The sequence below is a fragment of the Sus scrofa genome, chromosome 2 (assembly GCF_000003025.6).
Source record: "Sus scrofa isolate TJ Tabasco breed Duroc chromosome 2, Sscrofa11.1, whole genome shotgun sequence".
Taxonomy (NCBI): domain Eukaryota; kingdom Metazoa; phylum Chordata; class Mammalia; order Artiodactyla; family Suidae; genus Sus; species Sus scrofa.
In genome coordinates this window covers 113,815,534-113,838,990 of record NC_010444.4, presented here as the reverse complement: position 1 = coordinate 113,838,990, position 23,457 = coordinate 113,815,534, and the positions used below count along the sequence as shown (strand labels likewise).

The 23,457-nt window shown below is 35.7% G+C and overlaps 1 protein-coding gene across 8 annotated transcripts in view; it reads right to left on the bottom strand.

Moving 5' to 3' along the window:
• Positions 1–23,457, bottom strand: part of FER (FER tyrosine kinase) — a 433,188-nt gene that overhangs the window by 368,317 nt on the left and 41,414 nt on the right. For 6 of the 8 annotated variants that reach the window (XR_002341846.1, XM_005661571.3, XM_021084609.1 and 3 more), the window contains exon 3: positions 16,190–16,457. Coding sequence is in view for 7 of the 8 variants with exons in the window: in XM_005661571.3 (XP_005661628.3) it covers positions 16,190–16,396 (207 nt within the window). In the remaining variant the exon portion in view is untranslated. Of the gene's footprint in view, positions 1–16,189; positions 16,458–20,210; positions 20,356–22,362; positions 23,122–23,457 lie in introns of those variants that run through there. The other 2 variants (XM_021084606.1, XM_021084608.1) reach the window with 2 other exon arrangements.

Genomic DNA, 23,457 nt, shown 5'->3' with positions numbered 1-23,457 from the left:
ATAACATGTAACCACAATAAAAAAGGTCCCTCCCCAGAAAAATATGAACAATAAGATCCAAAAATCATTATACTCAAATGATATAAAACTAAATTCGAGACACAAAATATAAAACAAAGAAGGACACAGTACGTTACAAAAGAATATCATGAGAATGAATATATAACTGTCATGATTTTTTTCATCCCAGAAAACAGTACATCCAAACATAAAGCAAAAATGGTAGAAAATGCAATGAGAAATCAAAAGTAGTGAGAGAACTAAATATACTCTACCTATGATAGACTAAACTAAAAAAATGAATAATACAGAGAATCTGCGTAAGTGATTTAGTAATGAATATGTTTGATCATTAGAAATAAGACTCTATATATACATCACAGGTCTAAAAAATACCTATTTCAAAAGAATCTATGGGATATTTTTAAAAATTAGATAGCACTGTGTTGTTAAAAATTACATCAAAAGCAGAAATAGCACATACTACACTACCTAGACCCTTGCAATTTTTTCCTTTTTTTTTTTTTTTTTTTTATCTTTTTGCTATTTCTTGGGCCGCTCCCGCAGCATATGGAGGTTCCCAGGCCAGGGGTCTAATTGGAGCTGTAGCCGCCGGCCTACGCCTTAGCCACAGCAATGCGGGATCCGAGCCGCGTCTGCAACCCACACCAAAGATCATGGCAACGCCGGATCCTTAGCCCACTGAGCGAGGCCAGGGATCGAACCCACAACCTCATGGTTCCTAGTCGGATTCATTAACCACTGTGCCGCGACAGGAACTCCTCTAGCCCCTTGCAATTACCATTTTTTTAAGGGGAAAAATACAAATCATTCCTAAAAAATGCATAGGCCAAAAAGATAAGTTTTTAAACTAATGGAGGACCTAAAAAATAATAGTAAATAAAATACTGACTATCAAGATCTATGATACACAGCTCAGTTTGTTCAGAGTCACAAACTTTAGACTTAACATTTCTAAGTAAGAAAAAATGAAAATAAGTTTATTAAAATTCAATTTTAGAAGTTAAAAAAGGAAGAATAATATAACACTAAGCAAAGTACAAAGAATGAATTGAAAAGAAAAATATGAAAAAATATTTAATTACACAAAAATAAAAGTAGAAAAAATATTAATAGCATTAAAAACAAGAGCTGACAATGACAATAACAAGGGAAATAAGAGTATCTAAAATTAAGTCTTAGAAATGAGAAATAACCATAAATGAAGACGAAATTACCAAAACCTGAAAATAAATGCAGTGGCTATTTTGTTTTCTTCTAATGAGAAATGCAAATTAGCTAAATTGACATGAAAGCATACAGATCATTCCAATTTTTGCTCACAGGTACATTCCTAGCCCTTTGTCTGCTAGGACTGGATCCCTGCAACTGTATTTCCCAGGCTCTCCCTTGCTAACTGGCTTTTGGTTTTATTGGGCAATGGGAGGTACTGGCACAAGGCTGAAGGGAAGGAAGAGCGAGAAGCCAGGATGTATTTTTCTCACCCTCTCCTATTCTTTCTTTCCCTGTCTCTGTCTCTGTCTCTCTTCATGCTTGTAAAAAGCCCTTCTCCTCCATTAGTGGCTCCAGATTATAGAGGCTTCATGTAGTTACTAATCTCTGAGTTGCCTTACCCTCCTCTGTTTGCTCTTACCTCTTCCAAAACTTCTGAATATACTTCCCCTAATTAAATCCTATTTATTGAAATACCTGGTGTAGGTTCTGCTTTCCTGACAGAATCCTTTTACAGATGAGAAATTCAAAGGGATCAATAACCACGGAGTGCATGATTATAATAAACCAACTATCAATAAAATACCTCTAATAAAGTATAAGCTCAAACATTTTTGCTAATGAATAATTTCAAACCTTTACAAATCCAATACCTTTGGTACTATCTAAATTGTTTCTAAGAACAGAGATTGAAAACGAAGTTCCTAAATCACCATAACATAGATATCAAAAAGTGACAAAGATACCACAAAATAAAATTCACTCATAAATACCAATGCAAAGGTCTTAAAATATTAATAGGACAAAGCAGTCCATTAAAAGAAAAATATCTCATAACCAGTTTGGGAACATTTCAAAAAAGCATATAGTCAAATATAGAACACAAGCCTGGCTGCTTAATATCCACAGTGTTATTTAACATTGTTTCTGAGATGCCTCTGAAGAAGAGGATAACCTGAAAGACAAGGCCTACCCTTTCTAATAACCAAAAAAAAATAGACTTCCAGTAAAAAAAAAGTTAAAAGTCTACATTTGCTCCCAGAAGGTATGATCAGGCTGTATACTTAGGATACCCCCCTTTTCTAAAGCTGATCAAATAACTGTTTTCTTTTCTCATAGCCTATAATATAGTACCAAGAGGTGGGTTTGATGTTCTCCATTACTTCTCCCCAACACTACCCGTACTAAAGCTAACTTGTCTACACAGCCCGCTGCTCCTCCTCTTTAACATTATCTACCTCCCAAACACTCCCGGGCATTCTCTTTTTTACCCCTTATATCAACACTCTGAGACACTATCTTCATCTTCAGAGAGATTAAGTGACCTGCCCAAGGTCACACAAAGCTAATGAATGGAAGAGCTCAGCTTCAACCCAAATGTACATCTTAATGTGCTAAACCTGACAGAACCTAAGATGTGTGGAGGATACACAAGTATGGGAATCTAAAGACTGAAGATTACTTTGAGAATAACTACCTAAGCTAAACCGATGAGAGTACTAGTTACATATGACATTAACCAGTATTGAGTACTTGGTCATTCAATTGCAAGCTGAGAGCCATAAGGGAAAAGCTATTTACTCCCTGTAAGCCACCTACTTTATAGCATGAGTAACAGCTACATGTTAATGAAGAAGTCTTTCTAGGCCAAGATTAGTGAGTCATTCTTGACATGACACACTCCGTTAGAAGAAATGAAGATGAAAACAAAGAGGCCTCTCATTGCATTTGAGCTTCTGACTAGAATAATGACCCATGATTCAAATCTCCTTAAGCAAAACAATTAAGAAATTAATCATCTTCTTATCTGACCAACCCCAACACCACACTGGATAATTAGAAATAGCATCATTTTAAGACAGACACACAGAACACATTTCTTTACACCCGAGAAAAACAAACGGTTTGTGGTTTTTAAGTTTCAGAATATTTTTCAAAACACCAAGTTGTATATTAAATAATATTAATATTATATCAAAAATACTGTTTTATACGAAATGTATGATTTCAAAAGAACTTCTGAATGTCTAAATGTGATTATGTCATTGTTTTGTGATCAATAATAAGTCCTAGAAATAAATGCATCTCTTATTTCACAATCATAAATAGGAATAATGATTCAATTTACATAAATTTTATTCTCCCCTACCTCCAGTCCCAAAGAGAGCAATTGCATAGATGAGACAGCATCACAGGTTTCTAAGATAATTAGCATAACTCCTAAAATGTCTATTTAACTCTAAGGAAACTAAGAGAGGTAAATAGCATTATTTATATTAAAATGAAATCTAAGGAAGTAAACACTGTACTCAATTTTTGAAAAGAGAAAACTATATACAGGGAAAATTTTTAAACTTTTAGAAAAGCAAACCATGCCTTCTACCTTCGAACTAACAGATATGTGATAAGGTAAATCAGTAGTCCATAAAAAGGTAGTAATTTAAGTGTTCTGAGTTCATCACCGCAAAAAATACTTATTCTGGACACTGAGTCAAAAACAAACCACCACTAGAGCTATAATTACAGTAAAGCATTGAAAATAATCAACGAAATGACTCAAGCTTGAAAAATACCTAAATAATAGTTGTCATAAATAGCTTTTCTCTAGGAACTCTATCTTCCAACTACTTGCTTTCATTCTTCTTGCTTGAATATTTTTTAAACACATAAAAACACATAAAGAAGAATGCACAGTTTCTGTACCACACAATAATTCAAAATAAATGTCCTCTGAAACCACAGTTTTAATTCCGAGTTTGCCTATTACAAAACAAGAATGTTTTTAGAATTCTGAGTCCTTGTGAGATATAGAAATCCAGATTAAATTTCCCTGAAACTGAGGTTTTCTAAGACTGTATGGCAAGTGCAAAGGAAACCTTAGGTAGTTTCCATTTAGAAGAGCCTGTCTTTCTGCATTTTTTTCTAAGCTTCCTGGTTTCCCTAGGCCAGCTCTGCCTACAATAAGAATCATCTGGCAGCCTTGGAAACTACCAATTCTTCAATCACATGACCAGAGATTCTGATTTAATAGGTTTGGGGTGGTGTCCAGGCATCTGTATTTTAAAGCCTCCCCAAGTAATACTAATGTACAAAAACATTTCTGCTGTAACAAAAACATTTGTGCCCCTAATAATCACTACGTTGTGCAAAATAACACAACCACCACCACAAAGCACATTGGAAAATGGCGTTAGAGGCACAACGCTCAAAAAAAATCCCCCAGAGACATACATGAGCTACATTTCAACGTTTTAAAAGGTTCAAAAAAAAGTGATAGACAACAATCTAATTAAAACTTTATATGATTATACATGTATTAAATGGTTAAGAGATAAAGTCAGTCTTCCATATTGGTGGGTTCTACATCCATGGACTCAACCAACCTCAGATAGAAAATATTAAGGGAAAAAAAAAAAATGCCAGAGTCCCAAAAAGCAAAACTTGAATTCGCTAAATCAGCAATGATTTACAAGGCATTTACACTGTATTAGATATTATAAGTAACCTGAAGACGATTTAAAGTAAACGGGAGGATGTGTAAATACTATACTATTTTATAAAAGAACTTGAGTATCCTTGGATTTTGGTATCCTTGAGTGGGGTGGAGTCCTAGAACCAATTCCCCAGTGGATACTAAGATATAATATACAAAAACACTACAATAAACATGGCCTTGTGTTTTGGAGAAGATTTTTTGAACTGGAGTAATTAGGAGTTCTCTTAGCTTCAGGTACATGTATATCCAGTTACTTCCCCAGGTTTGGGAAGTTGTTATTTCTCAGTTCTCAGTTGTTATTTCTTTTTTTTTTCTTTTTTTTTTTTTTTTTTTTGGCTTTTTATGGCCATACTCACAGCATATGGAGGTTCCCAGGCTAGAGGTTCCATTGGAGCTACCGCTGCTGGCCTAGGGCCACAGCAACACAGAATCTGAGCTGCATCTGCAACCTACACCACAGCTCGCGGCAACACCAGATCTTTAACCCACCCATCAAGATCAGGAATTGAACCCACAACCTCATGGCTCCTACTAGGATTTATTTCTGCTCCGCCACAATGGGAACTCCAGCTGTTATTTCTTTAATTAAACTCTCTCCCCCCTCTTCCTCCTCTTTTCCTCTGGAATACTCACTATCTTAATGGTACCCTTTCTAGTCGAGTTTGATAGTTCTGATAGAATTCTTTCTTTTTTAGACCTTAATGTTCCCTCCTAACTGTACCATTTGTAGATTCCTATCTTTGAACTCATTAATTTTCTCTTCCATATAGTCTGCTCAATGTCCAATGCTTTCCAATGAGTTCTTACTCTTATTTACTGATTTCTTCAACTCCAGAATTTGGTTCTTTTTTACTTTCAATCTCTTTGGTAAATTATTCCTTTTGCTCATTAATTTTAATCCTGATATCACAGAACTGCTTTTCTGAGTGTTTTTTTTGTTTGTTTTGTTTTTTTGTCTTTTGCCTTTTTAGGGCCACATCCATGGCATATGGAGGTTCCCAGGCTAGGGGTCCAATCAGAGCTGTAGCTGCTGGCCTATGCCAGAGCCACAGCAACACCAGATCTGAGCCGCATCTGCAACCTACACCACAGCTCACGACAACTCCAGATCCTTAACCCACTGAGAGAGGCCAGGGATCAAACCCGCAACCTCATGGCTCCTAGTCGGATTTGTTTCTGCTGCATCAGGACGGGAACTCCTGAGTTTTCTTGTAGTTCACTGAGTTTTTGAATTCTTTATCAGTTACATTGCAATATTCCATGGGTTTATTAAGTTCAGTTTCTAGAGAATTGTCATTTCTTTTTGTGATACCATATTACCGTGGTTCTTCATGGTGCTTGATTAGTTGTTCCTCTGCCAGTATATCTGAAGTAAGGAATGCCTTTCTTATTTAGGTAAAGCTTTTTTTTTTAAACTTGATTCTAAGCATTCAATAGGTTAGTCATTAGAGACCTGTTCTTTTGCTTTCCAGTAGGTGGGGCTACAGCACAAGTTCTTGACTTGTCTCACTCAAGCTGCCTCTGGCTATGAGAACTGGTACTTTTCTACCTTCCACCACCTCTGTGAGAGGTGTCACCCAGTGCCCTAGATGTCACTGCTTGTGCCTCCAGACTTACTGATGCTTTACTGCTGCTAGTGTCAGCAGCATCACTTCCTGGGGCACCAGGATGTGAAGTGCCTCTACCACATTAGGAATCTCCTGGTGGCAGGCTCTGCTGAGCTATAGGGTGGGGGGGTGGGGCCAGGGTCACAGGTGTCTCTGCTGTGACCTGTGACCAGGGTTGTAGGGTACACAGGCTCTGCCACTGTGGGGTGTAGGGGGGCTGGAGTGGTGGGCACTTCTGAAGCTGGAGGGATATGGTCGCAGTCTCTGCTGCTACTGCTATCCAGTTCCTAGGAGCTGCGGCCATCTCTGCAGCCAGGAAACCCGTGTGGTATGCACTGCATTCCCTGATACCACCAGGTTCTCTGAGGCTGCATGATGCTGGCTCATACTCTATGGCCAGGATTCTGGCATCACAGGCCCTGCCTTCACTGTTCCCCCTCTGCCTCTTCTAACGTTCCAGTACATCTACCTTTAGATGTAAAGATGTGTGGAATTCTCCAGCATTCTAGTGTTTCAGAGACAGGCACCTTTGTTGAGTTATGGATGTTTTAGTTGAAGATTAAGGGGAAGAGGCAAAGGGGGTGTGTCATGCAGACATGTTAATTCTTTAATTGGATTATTTGGGTTTTGCTTTTGAGTTGTATGTGTTCCTTACATTTTAGATATTAACTCCTTATCAAATAGGTTGCAAATATTTTCTCCCATTCTATAGGTTGCTTGTTCATTTTGGTGATAGTTTCTTGCTGTAAAGAAGCTTTTTATTAACACTTTTGTTGCTTATTTATCTTTGCTTTTGTTGCTTGAGCTTTTGGTGTCATATCCAAATAAATTGTTGCAAGAACAATGTCAAGAAGGTTTTTTTTCCTGTGTTTTCTTCCAGTAGCTGTGTGGTTTCAAGTCTTACATTTAATCCACTTTTTAATCCATTTCCAGTTCATTTTTGTGAGTGGTAGGAATCCAATCTCATTCTTTCACATGGAAATATTCAGTTTTCCCAACATCATTTATTAAAGGGACTATTTATGGCTTCCATGTCAAATTTTAGTTGACCATATATTCATGAGTTTATCTTTGATTTATCAATTCTGTTCCATTACTCTCTGTCCGTTTTTATGCCAGAACCATATTGCTTTGATTACTATAGCTTTGCAATAAATTTTGAAATCAGGAATTGTGATGCAACTAGCTTTGTTCTACCTTCTCAGAATTACTTTGGCTATTTGTGGTCTTTGAGGTTTCATATGAATTTTAGGATTATTTCATCTATTTCTGTGAAAAAAATGCCATCAGAATTTTGATAAGGAATGCACTGAATCTTTAGATGTTTTGGTCAGTAAAGCCATGTTAATAATACTAATTTTTGCATTTTCTAGCACAGAATGTGTTTCCATTTATCTATTTTCTTCTGTTTTTTCATCAGTCTTGTAATTTTCACTGTACAAAGGACATTACAGAAATACAAAGGATCATAAGAGACTACTACAAGCAATTATATGCCAATAAAATGCACGATCTAGAAGAAATGGACAAATTCTTAGACAGATACAATCTACCAAGACTGAACCAGGAACAGAAAATATAAAGAGAACAATAACAAGTACTGAAAATGAAACTGTGATTTGAAAATTTCCAAAAAACAAAAGTCCAAGACCAGATGGCTTCACAGGCAAATTCTATCAAACATTTAGACAATAGTTAACACCCATCCTTCTGAAATCATTCCCCAAAATCGCAGAGGAAGTGAATACTCCTAAACTCATTCTATGAGGCCACCATTACCCTGATATCAAAACCAAAGATACTACAGAAAAAAAAGTATAGGCCAATATCACTGATCAATAAAATTGCAAAACACAGATGGAACTAGAGATTCTCATACTAAGTGAAGTAAGTCAGAAAGAGAAATACACATGATATCACTTATATGTGGAATTTAATATATTCATAAATGAACTTATTTACAGAAAAGAAACAAACTCGTGGACATGGAGAACAGAACTGCAGTTGCCAAGGGGGAGGGAGTGGAATGGACTGGGAGTTTGCAGTTAGTAAATGCAAACTATTACATTTGGACTGGATAGGCAATGAGGTCCTGCTGTATGGCACAGGAAACTGTATCAAACCACTTGTGATGGAACATTATAGAAAATAATATAAAAAAAATAATATGTATATGTGTGCAACTGGGTCACTTTGTTGTACAGCAGAAAGTGACAGAACATTGTAAATCGACTACAATTTTTTTTAAAAATTTAATTACAACAAACAAAAGTCCAGCACCAGATGGTTTCACAAGCGAATTCTATCAAACATTTAGAGAAGAGTTAACACCCATCCTTTTGAAACTACTCCCAAAAATTTCAGAGGAAGGGAACACTCCAAAATTCATTCTATGAGGCCACCATCACCCTGATACCAAAACCAAAGATATCACAGAAAAAAAAATTATAGGCCAATATCACTGATTAATATGAATGCAAAATCTTCAAAAAAAAATAGTAGTGAACCAAATCTAACCAGACATTAAAAGGATCATAAACCATGATCAAGTGGGATTTATCCCAGGGATGCAAGGATTTTTCAATATCCACATATCAATCAGTGTGCTACACCACATTAACAAAATGAAGAATAAAAACCATATGATCATCTCAATAGATGCAGAAAGGCTTGTGACAAAATCCAAAACCCATTTTTGATTAAAAAAAAAAAACTCCAGATAGTGGACATAGAGGGAACATACCTTAACATAAAAAAGGGCATATCTGACAAGCCCACAGCTACCATCATTCTCAATGGTGAAAAGCTGAAAGAATTTCAGCTAAGATCAGGAACAAGACAAGGATGTCCACTGTACCAATTTTATTCAACATAATTTTGGAAGTCCTAGCCACAGCAATCAGAGAAGAAAAATAAATGAAAGTAATCCAAACTGGAAAAGAAGTAAAACTATCACTGTTTGCAGATAACATACTGTACACAGAAAATCCCAAATATATTATCAGAACACTAATAGAGCTCATCAGTGGATCTGGTAAAGTTGCAGGATACAAAATTACTATGCAGGAATCTATATATTCATATTTCTATACACAAACAAAACATCAGAAAGAGAAAATGAGAAAACAATCCCATTTACCATCTTTCAAAAAGGATAAAATGTCTAGGAGTAAAACTACCTAATAATACAAAAGACCTGTACTGTGAAAACTGTGAGATGCTGATGGAAAGAAATCAAAGATGATACAAACAGATGGAAAGATATACCACGCTCTTGGACTAGAAGAATCAATACTGTCAAAATGACTATACTATCCAAGGCAATCCAAAGATTCAATGCAATTCCTATCAAATTACCAATGGCATTTTTCACAGAACTAGAATAAAAAAACTTTAAATTTATGTGGAAACACAAAAGACCCTGACTAGCCAAAGCAATCCTGAGAAAGAAAAATGGAGCTGGAGGAATCAGGCTCCCTAACTTCACACTCTACTACAAAGCTATAGTCATCAAAACAGCATGGTATGTGAACAAAAACAGAACCACAATCAATGGAACAGGATAGAAAGCCCAGAAGTAAACTCACGCACCTGTGGTAAATTAATCTATGACAAACGAGGCAATAATATACAATGGAGAAAAAAAAGTCTTTTCAATAAGTGGTACTGGGAAAACTTGACAGCTATATGCAAAAGAATGAAATTAGAACACTAACACCATACACAAAAATAAACTCAAAATGGATTAAAGACCTAAATATAAAACCAGATACTATAAAACTCTTAGAGGAAAACATAGGCAGAACTCTCTGACATAAACTGTGGCAATGTCTTTTCAGATCCACTTCCTACAGTAATGAAAATAAAAACAAAAATAAACAAATGGAACCTAATTAAACTTAAAAGTTTCTGCACAGCAAAGGAAACCATAAACAAAACAAAAACACAAACCACAGAATGGGAGAAAATATTTGCAAATGAAGTGCTGACAAGGATTAACCTCCAAAATACATAAACAACTTCTGCAGCTCTATATCAAAAAAATAAACAATCAATTTTTTAAAAATGGGCATAAAATCAAAATAGACAGTTCTCCAAAGAAGACATATAGATAGCCAAAAAAAAAAAATATGAAAAGATGCTCAACAGCACTGATTATTAGAGAAATTCAAATCAAAACTACTATGAGGTACGACCTTACACCAACCAAAATGGCCATCATCAAAAAGACTACAAACCATAAATGCCAGAGATAGTGTGGAGAAAAGGGAACCCTCCTATGCTGCTGGTGGGAATGTAAACTGGTACAACCACTATGGGAAACAGTATGGAGTTCTTCAAAAAACTAAAAAAAAAACTACCACATGACCCAGCAATCCCATTCCTGGACATCTATCTGGAGAAAAGCATAATTTGAAAAGATACGTGCACCCCAATGTTCAGTGCAGTGCTATTTAAAAGAGCCAAGACATGGAAGCACCCTAAATGTCCATAGACAAAGGAGTGGATAAAGAAGATGTGGTACATACATACAATGGAATACTACTCAGTCATAAAAAAATGAAATAATGCCATTTGCAGCAACATGGACAGACCTAGACATTATCATACTAAGTGAAATGTCAGACAGTGAAAGATAAAAATCATATGATATCACTTATATATGGAATCTTAAAAAGTATACAAATGAACTTATTTGCAGAACAGAAACATAACCACAGACTTTGAAAACAAACTTATGGTTACCAAAGGAGACAGGAAGGTGGGAGGGATGGGCTAGAAGTTTGGCATGGGCATATATACAACAAACAACAATAGCAGAATATGAAGTGCACATGAAAGAGTAACCAAGACAGACTATAGTCTGGGCCATATTCTGAAATAAGTGTCCATAAATTTTAAAGGATTCAAGTCATATAAAATAGGATATTGGAAACCTATAGAATTAAAATTTAAATCAATAACAAAAATAACTCTAGAAATAGATGGAAATTACATAACAAACTGTAGGAGTTCCCGTCATGGCACAGCAGAAATGAATCCTACTAGGAACCATGAGGTTGCAGGTTCGATTTCTGACCATGCTCAGTGGGCTGAGGATCTGGTGTTGCCATGAGCTGTGGTGTAGGTCACAGACGCAAGCTCGGATCTGGCAATGCTGTGGCGGTGGCATAGGCCAGCAGCTGTATCTCTGATTAGGCCCCTAGCCTGGGAACCTCCATATGCCCCAGGTGAGGCCCTAAAAATGCATAAATAAATAAATAAATAAATAAATAAATAACAGACTGCAAAAGAATACATGGCTCATGAAGATACCAAATGTGAAATTAAAATGTATTCTGGCTGTAAATCAACAATACTTTAATAAAACCTTAAAAATGAAAAAATAAAAAATAAAATGTATTTTCAACTGATAGAAAATGAAAATAAGCATATGAGGATTTTCTGGAAAGCAGCTAAAACAGTATTGAAAGAATATTAAGAACACTATAAGCTTGTACATATTACAAAGAAGAATGATCTTAAATTAATAATCTCAACTTCAGTCTTATCAATCTGGGGGAAAAACAGCAAATGAAACCCAAATCAAGTAGGGGAAAAAAATCAATAGATTTCAGAGCAGAACTCAATGCAATATAAAACCAAACATCAATAAAGGCAATGAATGAAACCAAAGATGTTTCTCAGATAATATCAGTAAAACAGAGAACCTCTAGCCAATGTGACCAAGAAAATAAGAAGACACAAATTATCAACATGAGGAATGAGAGGTATTACCACTACAGATTCTCCGTATATTAAAAAGATAATAAGGCAAAATAATAAACACCATTTAAAATTTTGATAACTTAGACAAACAAATTCCTTGAAGGGCACCGAAGTTCACTGAAGAAGAATAAGATTATCTCAATAGCCTTCTATTTTAAAAATTAAATTTATAATTAAAAACCTTCTCCAAGGCTTACTGGCGAATTCTATCAACATCTAAATAAGAAATAAAACTAACTCCACATAAAGTTCTCCAAAAAATTGAAGAAGAGAAAATACTTCCCAACATACCTTATGAAACCAGCATTACTCTGACACCAAATCTAGACAATATTACAAGAAGAGGAACAGCAGATCAATATTCCTCAACAACACTGATACAAAAATTCTCCAAAAAAAATTTTTCAGCAAATTGAATACAATGGTTTTTTTGTTCCAATGATATTTTTTAAAAAGGATAATACAAAAAGATGAAGTGGGGTTTAATCCAGGGATACAAATTTCTTTTAACAATCTTCAAAGGATTGAAACATTTGAAAATCAATGAATACATTTCAACATATCAAACTAAAAAGAAAAAAACAGTACAAACATGTAAGCAGAAGACAAATCACTTGACAAAATCCAACAATTAATGAAAATATTCCAAGCTAGGCAGAAACAGAAGGAAATTTCCATAAACTTATAGAAGATATCTACCAAAAACTCACAGCTAACATCATAATAGTGAAAGACTAAGTGCTCTTCCCCTAAGATCAAGGACACACATGTGTGCTGTCAATTCTTCTACTGAACTTTGCACTGAAGGTTTTAGCTACTGAAAAAAGGCAAGACAAATAAATAAAAGGCATTCAAACTGTAAAGGAAGAAGTAAAATTATCTTTGTGTGCAGATGAGAGCATCACCTACATAAAAAATCCAATGGACTCCACAGAAAACAGCAAATAAGTACATTTCGCAAAATTAGGTTATGAGATTAACATACATAATAACAATGAACAAAGGAAAACCAAAAATGAGGAAAAATACTATTTAAAAAAGCATCAAAAAATATTAAGCTCTTATGCATAAATCTGAAAGACCCATAAATTGAAATCTCTAAGACTATGCAAAAAAATTAAAGAAGATACATAAGATATTTATAGATTAGAACTGCAATACTGTTACGATATACATTGTCCCCAAATTTACTTAAATACTTAATGCATTACAGTCAAAATCTAGTAGGCTCTTTTATAGAAACTGACAGGCTAGCTCTAAAATTCATATGGAAATGCACAGGAACTAAAACAGCCAAAACTATTTTAGAGAACAAAAGAGGTATTACACTATATAACTCTGAGATTAGTATAAAGCAACAATAATCAAAGTACTGTGTTACTGGTGTCATGGTAGACAAAGACATGAATGGAACAGAATACAATGTGTAGAAACAGACTCACACATTATGGTCAACTGATTTCAACAATGATGCAAAGGCAATTCAGTAAGGAACCTTAATAAATCTTTTCTACAAACGGTGCTGCAACAAATGGCTATCTGTTAGCAAAAAAAAACAAACCTGAACCTATAACTTACCCCATATACAAAAACTAACTAAAATGGGATCACAGATCTACATATAAAAGCTTACAACTATAAAACTTTATGGAAACATCCTTAAATCAGGCAAAGATTTTTCTTTTAAACAGAACACCAAAAACACAATGCTCTAAAGAAAAAAAACTGATATATAAGACTTTATTTTTAGGTAGAATAAATGTGACATTTTCAGTGTTAAGAGGAAAAGCTGACATACTCCTTGTTTTCTTTGGGTTTCCAACCATTGTTCAACTGTGATCTCCTAACATTTCCCTTTTTGAAAGGCAATACTACACACACACACTTCCTCCCAATCTATCACTTTTCCCTAACCCCCTTTCCCATCGCAATAATTCTCCTGCCTTCCTTAATTATTTTAGGTTTGTCTCCATATATTCCTCACCAAAATACCTCACAGGTCAGCATACACACTGAACACTCCTCCTCTGTCCTGCCCTCATAAATCCTCAATCTTCTTACCTATTAATTCTATGTCTTGTTCCTTTCACTACCTTACTTTTCTAAAGAGTATAATTTCAGCTAAACATAGTAAATAAAACATATGTTTATTTTTCCACTCTCTAAAACCCCACTAAAATACAATATGGTTATAGAAAGTATAAATTCACAATAACAAAGAAAATAGAAATGGAGCAATCACAATAAGACACGCCAATAAAATGTAAGAAAATAAAAAGCTGTGGTAACTGATTACCACATCAAGAGAAGTTGAAAAGTAAGTGTTCTGCAAAGGGCAGGTCAAGAAGAAAAGGGAGTGAAAGAGGAACTGGAGAAAGTGGTCAAAAGGTAACAAACTTTGAGTTATAAGATAAATAAGTAGAGTACAGAATGATGACTAAGACTGACTGATACATGATAGAGAGGAGAGTTATTAAGTGAGTACATCCTAAGCGTTCTCATCAGAAGGAGAATTCTTTTTTCTTTTCTTTTTATTATAGCTACACATCGTAGATGTTAACTAAATCTACTGTAATTACTTCATAATATATATAAATCAAACCATCATGTGACATACCTTAAACTTATACAGTGATATGTCAACCATAACTCAATAAAACTGGGGGGGGGGAGACCAATTTACAGGGTCAGATAATTCCAGTAAAGCTCAAGAAGTGGAGAAACCTAAATGAAGGAAAAGGAGAGGGTACTGAAACAGGAGGATTGACTCAAAGTTTATGTAAGGAACAGCCATAATTCTCGTTTCTACTGAGGCCACACAGACATGCAATTATTCCTTTCCCTCAGTGCAGAAGAAAACAAGAGGAAAAAACGAACCATAGAGCCTATGGACTCAGAGACACCAGGCAACTTACCAAAAACAGAATTAACTAACATACTCTGAATACTCAATCTCCGCTATCTATTCCCATAATATAAGTAGTCAAACAGTTAAATCTGAATTACAGATAAGTAATAAATAATTTTTAGTGTACATGTCTCAAATATTGCATGCAAATTTCACTGGTGCTCTATAGTTTGATCTGCTACATCTGGCAATCCTACCTTCAGACTAAAGACTAGAGAATTGCTCTTTGGGGAACCTCACTGGCCCAGGAAAGGAAGTTAAAGATATTATCATTAGGGGTAATCAAAGAAATCACCGATCTTTATCTGATCACACACACCACATGCACACATTCCCCATAGGAAAGAGTTTCCTCTACAATTTACTAAAATCCTAAAACCCATGAGTGAAAAAAACACACCAATATTTGAACTTTTCAAAGTAAGTTCACAAAAAAAATTTAACTTTGAATAAATACAGTGAAATGTGATGCCTAAGGAAGACAATGGAAATAAACAGAGCAAATATCTAAGTACTATGAAGGTGTGTAACATTTCATCTTTAATACCTTCAAAGAAGAATTAACAGTGCAATTTTGGCCTTCATTTCTCTAGCCTTTAATTTTAAATTTTATATTTTATAATCTTTGAGTTAAAAAACCATACTGTTTATCCAAAGGATTTTTAAATGTGATTAAATCATCAGTACATTAGCATTTGAATAGTGAAAATGACAGAAAAGAACACCTACATGTTAAAATATTCCATGTGATTCACTATACTAATGATTCACAGAAGGATTCAGAGGTGGATTACAATGAAAGTTTGTGTAACAGAAGAAAACAGCAGGGCTCAAGGGACCCAAGGAGATAGGGTAATAAAGAAAGCAAAATTTATTAGAATAGTTTTCAAACCTAACTAGTCATGAGAATAATATGGAAATCTTTTGGGCAGTGGAGGGGGGAGAGGGAGGATTCCAAAGTTCAAACATTTCAGATCTAGTGACTCAAAGTATCAGGAGATAGGGCCCAAATTTTAGTTTCTGAAACTGTCCCCCTGAGATTCTGATAATCAGCAAGATTTTGGAACCACTGCCTGAGAATGCCAACTTGGCTATTCTTATTCAATAGCATGATCTATTTGTCTGAAAGACAATAATGGTACTATAGACAATAAATGATGAAATCACTCTTCTTACCTTGGATACATTGCTGACATAATTCATTTGGAGAGTACTTTCCTTATCAACTTGATTACAAAGGTTCTGTAAAGTAGATGCATATTCTTTATCACTTTTTATTCTCAGGGCCATAAATTTCTTCACTGTTTCCAGTAACCGTAATTCCCAGTCTTGCAATTTTAACACAGCTTCGTGAGAATTCTTCAGGTCACTCCCAAAACCCATTTTTGTAAGGCACTGTCTTATCCTCCACTCTGCACAAGTGAGCCTTCTAATCAGCACATATCTGTGTATGTAAACAGAAGAAAAGAATCTTAAATCAAAAGGAAATTAGTCTTCAAAGCAAAGTTATGGCCTTTTTTTTAGTCTTTCCTACTAATGGTGAGGGACAATTGGACTCCACATGCAAAAGAATTAAGCAGGATGCTTCCTTAGACCAGGCGCAAAAAAAAAAATTACAGGAATCACAGATCTAAAAATCAGAGTAAAAACTATAAAATTCTCAGAAGAAAACACCAAAAGTACAAGCAACAAAATAAAAATACCTAAATGTGGTTTTATCAAAATTAAAAACTTCTGCAATTCAAAGGCCACTATCAAGTAAATGATATGACCAAAGAATGGGAGAAAATATTTACAAATCATATATCTGATAAAGGACTTCTGTCTGGATTATACAAAGAATCTCACAACTCAATAATATTTTAAAAATTAAATTAAAAACAGGCAAAGGATCTGAGTAGACATTTCTCAAAATAAGATTTACAAATGTCCATGAAGCACATGAAAAGATGTTCAATATCATGAGCCATTAGGAAAATACCAATCAAAACCACAGTGAGATACCACTTCACACCACTAGGATGTCTTTAATCAAAAAGGCAAATAACAGAGTACCCATCATGGCGCAGTGGAAACGAATCTGACTAGGAACCATGAGGTTGCGGGTTCAATCCCTGGCCTCGCTCAGTGGGTTAAGGTTCCGGTGTTGCCGTGAGCTGTGGTGTAGGTCACAGATGAAGCTCTGATCTGGCTCCAATTAGACCCCTAGCCTGGGAACCTCCACATGCCACAGGTGCGGCCCTAAAAAGACAAAAGGCAGGAAAAAAAAAAAAAAAAAGACAAATAACAGCAAGTACTGCAGACCATGAATAAATTAGAACCATCATACACTGCTGATGTAAAAGTAAAATGAGTAGTTTCTCAAAAGTTAAACAGTTATCATATATAATAACCTAAAACTCCACTCTTGGGTATATACCCAAGAGAAATGAAAACATATGCCCACACAAAAATGTGTAAATGAATGTTTGAGCAGAATTTTTTTTTTTTTTTTCTGTCTTTTTGGCTCTTCTAGGGCCGCTCCCACAGCATACAGAGGTTCCCAGGCTAGGCGTCTAATCGGAGCTGTAGCCACCGGCCTACGCCAAAGCCACAGCAAACAATACAGGATCTGAGCCGCATCTGCAACCTACACCACAGCTCATGGCAACGCTGGATCCTTAACCCACTGAGCAAGGCCAGGGATCGAACCCGCAGCCTCATGGTTTCTAGTCAGATTTGTTAACCACTGAGCCACAACGGGAAACTCCAAGCAGAATTATTTCTAATAGTCACAAAGTGGAACAACCCAAATGTTCATCAACTGATGAATGGATAAACACAACATGATATATCTATTCAAAGAAATATTATTTGGCAATGAATTACTGATACGAGCTACAATAGTGGATAAATCTTGTAAACATTATATTAAGTGAAAGAAGCCAAACACAAAAGACTGAGATACTGTACTATCTGCTTATATGAAATGTCCAAAATCTATATATATAGAAATAAAAACCATACTAGTGGTTGCCTAGAGCTGGCAAATTTGGAAAGAAATGAGGCGTGACTGCTAATAGGTACTGAATTTCATTTTGAGGTGATAAAAGTGTTCTAAAATTGACTGTGGTAAAGATTGCAAAACTTTGCAAACAGGTTAAAAATCACTCATTGTATCATTTAAAGGGTGAATTCTTCAGTATGAGAGTTGTATCTCAAAGATGTTAAGAAAAATCACTATAGCATAACTTACGATCATCTGAAGTTATCAGAAACTTCCCCCCAAATATCCTGTTTGTTTTCTATAAATCTCAAGAACTATGATAGAATGTATTTTCCTCCTCGTCTTCTAGAATTTCAGGCAGTGAATCTTTCAGGGTCAATTAAACAAATAACAACGTACATATTTTACTTTTAGGTCTGGCTCATCATACCAGAGGTCAATTTCTTGTTAATTCAGCTGAAAATGAGACAAGGTTTACCTCTCTAACCTCCTGTTAGCATCTAAAGAGATGATAAAAATGTGGGCTTTCCAAACAGAACAAATTACAAATTTTTTCTCAACTGAAAGTTGTGGTTTTATGATGAAACAAGAAGAGGGCAGACAAGACTATGGAAAAACGTACTTCGTCAAGATTTCAAAGTAGGTGATCCCATTGTGGCTCAGGGGACCATGAGTTTTCGGGTTCAATCCCTGGCCTTGCTCACTGGGTTAAGGATCCAGCCTTTGCCATGAGCTGTGGTGTAGGTCACAGACGCGGCTCAGATCTGGTGTTGCTGTGGCTGTGGCGTAGACCAGCAGCTATAACTTAGATTCATCCATCCCCTAGCCTGGGAACCTCTGTATGTATTTCCAAAGTAACAACCAGGATACTAAATGGACATTGACGTATACAAATCAGTACAAAGGAATTGATTTATTCACTTTAAAATCAAGTAGGATAATCCCAGTTGTCTCATCTTGTAGGTAGCAGCTTTAAAAAATTTACTTTCAAATACTGTATCTTCATGGGTCACAAAAAAAGAACAATTATTCTGTTATTTTACCTACAGGTGAGCTAAGCCTTAGTGAAGATATACTCTATCTCATCCCATGTTCTGAACAGAAGAATAAAAAACTTTTTTTTTTTTTAGGACAAAGAATGGTGAAACTTTTTTTTAACAATATCTGAGATTGTGATTTTTTTTTTTTTTTTTTTTTTTGTCTTTTTAGGGCCACACCTGCATCATATGGAGGTTCTCAGGCTAGGGGTCGAAGTCAGAGCTGTAGCTGCCAGCCTACGCCACAGCAACACCAGATCCAAGCCGAGTCTGTCATCTACACCACAGCTCGGGATCGTTAACCCACTGAGCGAGGCCAAGGATCGAACCTGCATCCTCATGTATGCTAATCAGGTTTGTTTCCACTGAGCCATGACAGGAACTTCTAATTTTTTTTTCTTTGTCAGCCGTGTTCACAGCATGTTCCCAGGCCAGGGATTGAACAAACCCTGGCCACAGCAGCAATCAGAGTCACAGCAGTGACAAAGCCAGATCCTTAACCCACTGAACCACCAGGAACTCCAGATTATGGTTCATTTTATTTTGTAACTTTGAATAAATATCATTTCTGCTTCTAAATACAACTAGTTCTGGTCTAAGCTTTGACAGCATTTTTTTTCTTTCATTATCAGGAATTTCAAAAGGAGTATGAAGAGCTCAGAAGAATAAAAAGGGAAACAGAATCTGGCAGCTGTGTGAGAAACACTCCAGCCCATTCTAAGGACTTATTTATATTCACCAATATTCTAAGTGAGGGTGAATATAAAATAATTTAATATATGGTATTGCTCCTTGAGGAATGACAAATAAAATTTTTTACAACTCTATCATTAAGGCTATGTCTAATTATTAAATCAGTAGAGATTATAAATACTTTAGGAATTAAGGGAATTAGCTTCTGCATTTTCTTGTAACTGAGAAATCCTAGGGAATACCATTCAAATCACAGTCTATGTGAATTTGTTCAGTGTCCAACCTTTACAACCATAGGTAGTGGATACGATCATAGCATAGTCATTCAGTAGAATATCATTCAGCCCTAACATAAAAAAAGAATATTTGTGTATTGATCTGGAACTATCATTAAGAATTATTAATAGAAAAAAGTAAAATAAAGAACTTGGTAGGCTTATATTATGTAAGAAGAAGGAAGAATAAAGGCAATTAAACTTACTTGTAAGTACATAAAATATTTCTAGAAGAACACACAGTGGCTGGCTCACAAGAATGGAAGAGAGATTTTTCATCATATACCTTTTTGTACCATTAAATTTTGTTTTAGGTAAACATACTGTTATTACTTATTCAAAAAATTAAGGAATTTCTGAGGAGAAAAAGAAAAGAATTAATAAAAATTGGAGTAGCCCTGAAAAGTTTCCTAGAAATGGTAAGATATGAGATAAGGCTGGAATAATAATCATGATTTAGATTATAAGTCAAAAAAGGAAATATATTTCAGGAAGCAGTATGGGTAAAATAAGTAAATAGAGGGTGAAGTAAGAAAGAAATGTCTCCAAAATCAAGCTATCTGTGGCAAGCAGTGGCAGATGGCATGCCAATTTATCTGTTGCTATTTTAGTATTAAGGAAACTAGTAAGGCTCCAACTCCTTTAGTTAGTTGGTTTTTAAGGCAAAATAACAAGGTCATGAATGTGACGTTTTAAATGATTAACATGCCAGTACTAGTTATACAAGTATGTTCAGTTTGTGAAACTTCATAAAGCTGAGCACCTGTGATCTGTAAACTTTTCTATATCTATGTTATAGTTAATCAAAAGAGACATAAAGATTTTAATCTGGAAATGAAATAGAAAAATAGCTTGAAGAGAGCAAAAACATACAATGAGACATAAGAAGGCAAATTAACAAGTCATAATAGCTTGAGAAATGAGGATCTATTATTGACAATGTCAATTAGAATTAGGATGAAAGAGCGCTGACCTGGTAAATGGGCTGAGAGGGAGAGTGACAGACGATCCAGTGACAACTTCAAGGCTTTCATAAAAAATAGTGACAATATCAATAGAAAAGCAAGACTAGGATATGGGGCTACTTTAAAGAAAATACATTCATTTCAGCAGGAAATAATGCTTCGATAAAATTTTAAAGCTAAAGATCCAAATTTGAGAGTCAACTGCTTAAAGCTGATGAAACCAATAGACTGAATGTTGACAGAAAAGCAAAGTTAAGGACAAAGCCCATGAGAACTGTCAATGGAGGAACTAGGGGAGGAAAAGCCAAACAAAGGGTAGAGATTAAGTAAGCAAAAGAATAAAAGAGATTTGACCCCAGTTGCAAATGCAAGGATAAAAAGGAAGTTATTAGCAATGTCAAATGTCAGAGGGAGATGTGAAAGCCACAAAAAGCCATTATTGGAACTTTCGGTAAAGCTGGTATAGTGAAAGAAGAACCTGAGAATTTCCAACCACCAAAAACTAATGAAAAGAACAAAAACTGGCTTAAAAAAAAATAAAAATGTAAATATATCATCAGCAAATAAAGGAGTACAGCTTTATGCCACAAGTTTCACAACACAGTCTCAAAGGAAAGAAAGAAAATTTTGGTGCTCTAGGCAGCATGGAAATGTGCCCAACACTACCCTAACTTCCAGGAGATATCCTGAGGAAGAAGAATTAACAAAATCCTGAGAATTTACATGGGATAGTCCAATGTGAAAAGAAACATCAGAGGCTGAAAACACAAACGTAGGGTAAAATCAAGAAAATAACTAAAGAAAGAAGCTTCTACCAAGACAGGACCTCAGAAAATTCAAGGAGGAGGGCAGCCTTGGCTTGCCATTTTGCAGGCCAGAATTTGGCGGATGAAATTAAATCCAGGAATACCAGGGTGTTTAATGGAATCTCATCAGAGGGAGTAAATGGCAGGTGCCCCAACAAGCCAAATTCAGTCCTAGCCAATATCTCTCCAACCCCTATCTCCATGCTCAAATGACAAAGAAATCAAAATTAAAAGTAAAATCTAGGAGTTCCCTTGTGGTGCAGCAGATTAGGGATCCATCACCATCACTACAGTAGCTCAGGTCACTGCTGTGCACAGGTTCAGTCTCTGGCCTGGGAACTTCCACACGGTTGTGGATTCGGCCAAAAAAAAAAAAAAAAAAAAAAAAAAGTATAACCTAGCTTCTGATCCAGACAAGATGGCATAAACCACTTTTCCTTGTTCTGCTCCACGAAACACATTATAAACACTGGAAAAAGCAAAAGAGACAACCAAAGAAGAACTCTAAAAGGCAGAAAGAAGGCAAACTCCTTGGCCCTAGGAATGGAAGAAAAGCAGAAAGGCAAGGTGTCTTGTATTCCACTTACCCAATAGAAAAAGGCCATCCAGACCTGACTTTTCCCAACAGTCAGTCTAGTAACGAAAAGCAGTCCACGTAGGCTAACTCCTCCCAGGATCCAACAAGAGTCCCTGTGACAACGTCAAGCAAGCCAGACCCCACCAGCAAGGGATTCAGACTGGAGCCTCACCAAAAACAAACAGCCAGGGGAAGTACTCTCCTTCCCTGATAGGCCTGAGAATCCCCTTTTCTGCCAAGAGAAACGGAACTAGGCAGGAAGAAAGAGCAAGAGAGATCCAGCTAGAGCAAGCAGCCCAAGTCAGGAAGCCTCCTTGTCAATCAATTATACCCCAATAAAATTTAAAAATAAAAAAAGTACATATAGACAACTGAAAAAAAAAAAAAGAAAGGAAGGAAAGAAGCTTCCCTGTCCCCACAGGATCTCCTTTCCCACCCAGAAATGCTGCAGCAGGTACATAGAACTACCAAGAGGCTTTAGTAAGCTTCAGTAAGAGGTCCAGTCCAGGAAGCTCCTTCTTCTCTGTGAGTCCAAGACTTTCCTTTCCTATCCAGAGGCATTAGGGAAACTAGGAGGCATGATAAGGAAGTAACATCTCACTTCTTTAATTTACAACTAGTAGCTCAGCCTAAGAAAAATGTCTCCTACTCTCTCAAGCAGCACCAGCAGGAACCACTGGGAGCCCTAGTGATACCAGATATAGCAAACCAAGATAACGACACAAAGACTCTGAAAATTAAACTGTCATTGCAACCACAACCCACAAAAATAGGTCAAGACCTGCATGTTAAATCTAAACAGAGTGACTGATGGTCTGTGAAAATAAGAGATTAAAATAGGCCCCTGAGTCTCCTAACATAATAGATAAAATATCTAGGATTCAGTTGAAAAATCATCTATCATACTGAGAACCAAGAAAAAAAATCACAAATGAATAAGAAAAGCCAACTAACACCAACACCAAGATGAATCAAATGTTGGAATTATAAGAAAAGGATTTTAAATCAGCCATCATAAAAATGCTTCAACAATCAATTACAAATTCTCTTAAATGTAAAACATCAATTGCAAACTCTCTTAAAATAATTATAAAAAGTCTAGAAA